General features: G+C 51.7%; 1 protein-coding gene across 1 annotated transcript in view; it reads right to left on the bottom strand.

The window, feature by feature from the left end:
- Nucleotides 1-428: 428 nt before the first annotated feature.
- Nucleotides 429-8,379, bottom strand: part of UPP1 (uridine phosphorylase 1) — a 26,739-nt gene continuing 18,788 nt past the window's right edge. Inside the window, exons 4-9 of the mRNA XM_032430573.1 lie at nt 7,161-7,278; nt 3,873-4,031; nt 3,387-3,501; nt 1,648-1,857; nt 1,283-1,429; nt 429-729 (exon numbers count right to left, since the gene is read on the bottom strand). Coding sequence (XP_032286464.1) covers nt 572-729; nt 1,283-1,429; nt 1,648-1,857; nt 3,387-3,501; nt 3,873-4,031; nt 7,161-7,278 — 907 coding nt within the window. The 3' untranslated portion in view covers nt 429-571. The remainder of the gene's footprint in view (nt 730-1,282; nt 1,430-1,647; nt 1,858-3,386; nt 3,502-3,872; nt 4,032-7,160; nt 7,279-8,379) is intronic.

Raw genomic sequence — 8,379 nt, 5'->3', positions numbered from 1 at the left:
TTCTCTGGAAATATTTCAAATATTCAGAGGAACATCCTTACACAGAACCCATCCTGCGCTAATGTGGTCAAAAACACTCCAAGGAAGCTTTTAGAAAAATCTTCTGTGTTGTTAATGTAGGATTCTTAGCCTCTGAAATGCAACCCAATTCCCTAAATTCTTATGTAAAGTGTACATGAAGATATACAAAAGGAGATTTTTAAAAAAGATTTTATTTATTTATTTATTTATTTGACAGAGAGAGAGAGGGAACACAAGCAGGGGGAGCGGGAGAGGGAGAAGCAGGCTCCCCGCTGAGCAGGGAGCTCGATGTGGGGCTTGATCCCAGCACCCTGAGATCATGACCTGAGCCGAAGGCAGATGCTTAACCATGTGAGCCACCCAGGCGCCCCACAAAAGGAGATTTCGATGGTGATTTTTTTTAAGCTTATTTATTTATTTAAGTAATCTCTGCACCCAGCGTGGGGCTTGAGCTCAGGACTCCGAGACCTCAAGAGCCGCATGCTCTCGTGACTGAGCAGGCCGGGAGCCCGATGGTGACTTAATTTGCAGCAATCGTAAGCGCGCGTCTTTAGAGATTCAGGGGGTCTCGGGCGGCCGCGAGGCGCTTCTTGATGAAGTGGCTCACCAGCCGCTGTGGCCGTTGCTGGTACTCGACCAGCACCTCGTGGGGGCTGCTGACCTGGTCCCCCTCCAGGCGGTTGAGCAGAGTTACACACACCACGGCCACTGCAGAGAGCAAACGCCGCGTCACGGCCAAGCTCCCGCTTTCCAACTGAATTCCCCAGGACAGGCAAGGCTCCCCTCGGCTGTCCCGCAGGCCTGCCCTGTTCCCGCCTGATTCCTCCCAGCCTTCACCTCGAAAGAAGCTTTCAAGCAAGTCCCTTGAAAGCCAGGCTTCCGGGAATTCTGGAAGGGGGAGCAGACCCCGAAGGCGAGCCTAGGAACTTGGGGGTGGATTAACTGCTAATCAGAAATCTGAGGAGCTTTGAAAGCAAGCTCACGGCAGCGTCGGCAGCCTCCTGACCTGAGTGGAGGCAGGTCTTTCTTGTCCCACTCCGTGCATGCTAGCCACTGCACAGCCACTGAGGACCCCGCCCTGGACGGTGTGACGGTCAAAGGTGTCCGAGCATAGGGCTGGACAATGCCACCCCATCCAGAAACTTGCCTCGGGGGAGGGTGGGTGGAAGGCAGCCGCGGCTGGCGGGTGGTGAGTGGTGGGTGATGGGGGCGGGAGGAGGATCTGGACGGGACCCCGGTGACCAGACGCTCGCCTGCCTACCTGGGATGCTACATGCACCGCATATGGCCGCCAAGACCGAAGACTCCATCTCGATGTTGCAGATGCCAGCCGAGTGGGCTGCCTGCAAGTACTTCTGCTTGTCCTTCTCTGTGTAGGAGCAGAGCGCGCCATCCAGACGGCCTTGCCCTGGAGACACATGCACATGTGCCAACGTTGACCTGGGTGTGTTCACCACTTGCACAGAATAAGCACCCACTGCATGCCGGGACTGTGCTACCCGCCAGGACACAGGGACGCTTCGGATCCCTCCGGGCCCTGCCCGCCCATAAGCAGAGCACTCTAGGCACCATGGAAACCCGGAAGAGACGGGAGCCCCGGGCAGGATGGAGACCCTTCCCTGTCACCTTCATAGAAGTCTGAGGTGCACATGGTGTTCCCTAGGACCGTGGGGAACTCCAGCAGATCCAAAGCACACTGCATCAGCTCCTGCGCGAGCTCCTCATCCAGGTGCGTCTTCTGAACCACCCGCTTCCCCAGGACCACCTGCTCGAACACTGGCTTGAAGGAGGCATCCACCGCCTGCCGGGTGATGACCACAGAGCCAGGCTTCAGACCTGGAGAGAGAAGCAGGTGTTGCGGCCACGCAGGGCAGGTGGGGAGGGCACCGCAGAGCGCACGCAGAAAGGAAAATGACTCATCTACAGACCAAAATACCGGGACACCTGGTAACGTGCATCAAATTCTTTCTTCTGATGATAGAAGTAACGCATAAGCCTCGCAGAGAATACGGAAGAGGAAAGGGCAAAGAGAACGGAACTGCTGGGGACCCCTGTCCCCGTTACATGTTCCGAGTCCTCCAGTCCTTGCTGATTTTAACTGACACGCCACCGCTCAGGTGACCACAGTGTGCTTACCTGGTCCCTGCTTTGTGCTTTTTCATTATTTACGATTTCAAGTAACCACAGAAGTAGAAGAGTCTAAGGAACCCCTGTGCACCCCAAACCCAGCTCCAGCACCTCCCGACTCCCAGCTGATCCCATCTTCCTTTGATCCCTGCGATACTAGGGTTCCACTTCCCAAGTTTCCTGGGCATCCCCTCCCGGGGCATTTTCACATTTGTAGGGACATCACTCTGCTCCTATTCTTTGATCTTCTAATAACTTTGTGTGGGATGTGACCATGAGCCTTTCCGAATACTTACCTGAAAGGGAAGTTGGGTTTCTTAAACATTTAGGAAGCAGGGACGAGGAAGCTAGGGGATGGTTCTAGAGCCCCCCCATCAGCCGTTTCCAGGAAATGTGACAAAGCATGTCCTGGTCCCCTGTGTATTTATCTGGACTTTCTCTCCCATGCTGTTTTGGTCCCTATTCTGGTCAGTGGAGTTGCTCCCACCCTGGGGCTTAACCTGCAGGGCGCTCGGCTGCTGGCTCTCATTCCCTCACAAGCCCAGGGATGTCACAGCCCTTCTGCTGTCCTCGTCACCCTCAACCTGGGGCGTGTGAGCCCCTCCCAGAGGGGGCCAGGAACAGGGCAGCCCTGAGCCCCCGGGTGGGACTGTCAGAGTCAGAGAGCCGGCAGCTTACGTAAAGCAAATGTGCCCTGGGCTTTCTCACTGCATCCTGTCCTCTCTTTGCTCTCTCTATGGCATTCAGAGACAAAACAAAACAACATGCTCAGGATCAGCCTGGGGACCCTTTAGGCAACTTAAGGACACTTAGCTTTGTGTTCCATCTCTCTCTTTGATTTTCCTGTTGGTTTTTTCCTACGGTGGTTCGAATCCTTGCAGGAATAAGGAGGTGCAGAGGACAGGAGAAAGGCAGAGAAGCGGTTAGAAGGAAGGGAGAGAGGCAGGCAGGCAGACAAGGAGGTTCCGAGCACATCACCCCAAGAGGACGAGGCTCTGCAACGCCAGGCCCCGCACCTTTCTGCAACCTACGTCTGGGGGCTGGGTTGGGAGAATCGGCTGGATGAAAAGTAACAAAACGAGCTTCTTTTCATGCGTCCTGCTAATGAGCTTCCTCGGACAAAGCCGGTAGAAGCTCCGAGTACCCAAGCCCGCCCTGCACGGGGCCTGCCCGCAGGGAGGCTCCAGGTCCTCGTGTGCGGGATGCTGGCCCCGGGCGGAGGCCTCCTGCACACTTACCGATCCCGCCGGACGTGCCGATGCGGATGACGGTGACGTCGGAGCAGTGGGCGTGGTAGAGAAGCTTGATGAGCTCGTGCAGCATGATGGAGGTGGAGGGGATGCCTATGCCGTGCTGGAACCAGGGAGAAGCGCCCACGTTATGTCAGGGTGGGGTGCCCCTGGGCATGTCAAACTGGCAGTCAGACAAGAGGGACGTCCAAACATCACTTTGGGAGGTGCCAGAGTTTGCACAAAGCTCACGCACGTAGCTGTGATGCAGGTCGCCACCCCGAGAGGCTCGGTGGGGAAGCAACAACCTGCTCCCGTTATCTGGAGCTGAACACCGTCTCTGCACCCTGGAGTGCTCTGGACGGTTGCTCGCCGTGCCCACTCTGACAGAGGACACGGGTGTTGAGGGGCCCCGGGCCGTGGGTGCAGAGGGCAGGCCAGGGAGGGCGCTGGCAGCGCCCGAGGCCCGAGCCCAGCGCCAGGGCAGGTACTCACGCTGACAGACAGCACGGGGCCCACTTTGAACATGGCGTAGCGGTCGGTCCCCCTGCAGATGTTGGGATACTCTGCACCTGGGTGGTCAAGGCCCAGCTCCTTGGCCATGTATTTGGCAAAGGCCTCCATCCGGGTAGGGCTTCCCCCGACACACACGAACTGCAGCCAGAGAACAGAGCCCCGTCAGTCCGGGCACGGCGCACCGTCTTCGTAGCAGGGGTCCCTCCAAGGGGGACCCCCGACCAACATCAGCATCACCTAGATGTTGCAGGTAATGAAGGTCCCTGGCCCCAGCCCAGAGCTACTGCACCTGGGGAGCCCCGTTATGGGTGCTTCCGCGAGTAATTCAGACACTGGTGATTTGGATGCTCACCCAGTTTGAAAGGCACTGACTGGGTCATGCGATCACTGCTCCATGCACGAGGCCCCTGTGTAATCCATCCCACACAACCCAGGAAAACCAGACCCTTGCTCTCTCTCTGGGGAGGAAATTCCAGGTTCTGTCCATCGTGTGCACAGCTTGGTCGGCGCCTGGAGGGAGCCTAGGTTTGGAATACAATGATGTGGACTCCTCGCTGTGCGATCAGGACCCCACAGCCCCTCTGTAAGGTGGGCTTCTAACCAACAGCTCCCCTGCCATCCAACAGCCAGATGGCCACAGTGTAGAAAGAGCCAGGGGCCCAGTGGGGGCTGGGGAATTGGGAGCTATCACGTGGGTAGGTGGCTCTCAGAGACGGAAAACCTTTCATCTGCAAAGTGCCACATACAATAACTTATTTTTCATTTTGTTTTACCCAAGAGGGAAATGTACATAAGCCAGTTTTAAGGAGTTTGATGATGAAAGAATCATTCGTCTCTAAACATGACAAACAACGTTTCCATAGCCTAGAAAAAATTTTAGGTTAAATTCTAATGCATGGAAAGCAAATAAATTAAGACCACAATGCACAGCAAAGGAAACCGTCATTCAATGACAAAGCTACTGAGTGGGAAACGATGTTTGCCTATGACATGTCTGATAGGAGTTACTATCCAAAACATAAAAAGAACTTATACAACTCAACAGCAAAAAAAAGAACAAAAAACAAAACACAAATAATCTGATTTTTAAAAATGACCTGAATAGACATTTCTCCAAAGAAGACACCCAGATGGCCAACAGACACATGAAAAGATGCTCCACATCACTCAGCATCAGGGAAATGCAGATCAAAACCACAATGAGATACCACCTCACACCTGTCAGAATGACTAAAATCAACAAGACAAGAAACAGCAGGTGTCGGCGAGGATGCGGAGAAAGGGGACCCCTCATGCCCTGTTGGTGGGAATGCAAACTGGTGCAGCCACTCTGGACAACAGTATGGAGGGTCCTGAAAAAATTAAAAATAGAGCTACCTTATGACCTAGTATTTCTACTACTGGGCATTTATCCAAGGAAAATGAAAATACTAATCAGGAAGTTATATGCAGTCCTATGTTTATTGCAGCAGTATTTACAATAGTCAAGATATGGAAGCAGCCCAAGTGCCCATTAATAGATGAATGGATACAGATGCGTGTGTGTATATATGTGTGTGTGTGTGTGTATGTATATGTATATGTACACACGTACACACACACACACGCACACACACACACAGAGAGGAATATTACTCAGCCGTAAAAAAAGAATGACATTTGCCATTTGCAACAACGTGGATGGAGCGAGAGGGTATAATGCTAACTGAAATAAGTCAGTCAGAGAAAGACAAACACCAGAGGATTTCGCTCACATGTGGAATTTAGGAAACAAAACTAACTAACTAAGAAAAAAGAGACAAGCAGAAAAGCAGACTCTTAAATACAGAGAACAAACTGGTGGTTGCCAGGGGCACCTGGGTGGCTCAGTCGTTAAGCGTCTGCCTTCGGCTCAGGTCATGATCCCGGGGTCCTGGGATCGAGCCCCACGTCGGGCTCCCTGCTCGGCGGGGAGCCTGCTTCTCTCTCTCCCTCCCCCACCCCCTCACCCTGCTCCTGTTCTCTCCCTCTCTCTCTCTCTCTCTCTCTCTCCCCCCCAAACTGGTGGTTGCTAGAGGGGAAAGGGTAGACGGAAGAGCCAAAGAGATAAAGGGGATTAACAGATACCAACTTTCAGTTGTGAAATAAATGGGTCATGGAGGTATAAAGTCCAGCAGAGGGAATATACTCAGTAGGACGGTAATGACATTGTTTGGTCACAGATGATGATTACATTATCCTGGTGAGCACTGAGCAATGTATGAAAGTGCTGAATCGCTATATTGTACGCCTGAAATGAATATTAGACCGTATATTAGTTATACCTCAATTAGCAAAATACTATGAGCTATAAGTAACCAGAGTAAATCCCTCTTATAAAAGAAGAACACACAGGGTGCCTGGGTGGCTCAGTCATTGGGCGTCTGCCTTCAGCTCGGGTCATGATCCCAGGGTCCTGGGATCGAGCCCCACATCAGGCTCCCTGCTCGGCGGGAAGCCTGCTTCTCCCTCTCCCACTCCCCCTGCCTGTGTTCCCTCTCTCGCTGTGTCTCTGTCAAATAAATAAATAAAATCTTTTAAAAAATTAAAAAAAAAAGAAGAACACATGGAGATTTGTCTCATGGTTTGAAATGAACATGGCGGCTGCTGGGTCACTGGTTGTTTTGATTTTGACTCTAAACATTAGCGCATCTGTACCCACAGGGATCAGACATTTCAAAAGTCCTGTGCCAGGATAAACCAGCCCTGAGGAACTCAGGACTCTGGGGGGTGGGGGAGAGGACTAGAAGCAAAATAAGCCATTACAAAAAAGATAAATACATACACTTTAAATCACAAACAGACACATGTAATTACTCACTTATTATCCCTTGCTCCTCTACAGAAAGTTCTGTGTCCCTTTTTCCTTTTCTCTCAGTGGGGCATTCGGAAATTTATTGTATGTGGTTCCCATTACACGCTGAATTTATAAGAGATTATTTAGGGACCAGTATGGCAGAACTTAGTTTTCTTTCACTCATTAGTTTACATATTTTAAAAGTAACAATTTGTAAAAATCTGATGAAGATATAACTTTTTTTTTTTAAGATTTTATTTTTAAGTAATGTCCACACCCAACCTGGGGCTCGAACTCACGACCCCAAGATCAAGAGTCACATGCCAGCCAGGTGCCCCCTTGGTGACAAGATAACTTGACGACCTGGTCCTCTGTCGCCAAGTCTACCCATATCATCTACAAGGAGGCTGATCTTAAGACAAACCCCCAGGATCGAAAGCCCTGTTTTTTACCTTCACATCTCCAAACATTGCAGGGAAATCATGCGTGCTGGTGCTGAGACTGAAATGGTAGAGGACGTCTTCTTGCATTGCTGCTACGTTTGGGTTGGTGGGTTGTACAAGGTGGTCACTATTACAAAAGAGGAAGGTGAAAGGTTTATGGAGCACCAGCGCCCGGGGCCACCGTAACAGAGGTGCCCGGTGTCAGCGAGATGCGTGCGGCACGTCATGGGGTGAGATAGGCCTCCCGGCCCACAAACGCTCCCACTTCCCTGTCTCCATTCTGCCCCCTCCTCCTTCCCCGTATCCCCTCCTCACACCCCGGGCCCCTGTTTGGAGGCTGATCAGAAAGAGCTCAGAAGAGCACAGGAAAGTACAAAGAGCAAGATGCTAAATAGAAAGAGGATAGCCAGTAGGCTACCCAACTCCATTTCATTCGACACATGACCTTGGCTTTATTTTGAAAACAATACATTCACATAGAAGATACGGATGGAAATTCAAGAAAAAGAACTGCCTCTAGTTCTCCCTTCCAGAGATAACCTTTGCAGTCTGCGCACCTGGTATGTAATCATTCTCGCCTGGCTGCATTGGCCAGTGCTTCCGTGCGATGCCAGTGGGAGGGAGAGAAGACGTCTTTCCACTTTGGTTTTCTTTTCAGTGGTTTTCACTTTCAGCTTGAAAGTGTGTGTGGCTCCCATTATTATTTCTACTGGACAGCACACCACTGGCCTAGGGTCAGCAGACTTCTTTCCATTAAAGGCCTGAGAGTGAGTATTTTTGGTTTTGCAGGTCACAGGGGCCCCGTCACAACTCAACCCAGCTGTTGTCACATGGAAGGGACCACAGACAACATGCAGGCGAGTGGGGTTGTGCTCCAATAAAACTTTATTTACACTGCATCTCCAGCTTGCCACCCTTACACGCACCCCCTTCGACATCCATGCCTGACTGACTCCCACGGGCAGCGGGGCTCCCCCAAACCCTGGCCTGCCGGGGCCCTGGGGTGCAGAGACACATACGGATCCCTGAGTCAGGGCACTCAGGACTTCCTTGTTCTTCCTTCTGAGTGTGACTTTCTGTCCAGAACCCACTGATCTGTTTCCTCTTCAATCTAACTCAAGAAAGAAAGAAAGGAAGGAAGGAAGGAAGGAAGGAAGGAAGGAAGGAAGGAAGGAAGGAAAGAAAGAAAGAAAGAAAGAAAGAAAGAAAGAAAGAAAGAAAGAAAGAA

This window comes from Phoca vitulina, unplaced genomic scaffold (assembly GCF_004348235.1).
Source record: "Phoca vitulina isolate PV1807 unplaced genomic scaffold, GSC_HSeal_1.0 scaffold44, whole genome shotgun sequence".
Classification (NCBI taxonomy): domain Eukaryota; kingdom Metazoa; phylum Chordata; class Mammalia; order Carnivora; family Phocidae; genus Phoca; species Phoca vitulina.
This window is presented reverse-complemented; position numbering and strand designations above follow the sequence as displayed.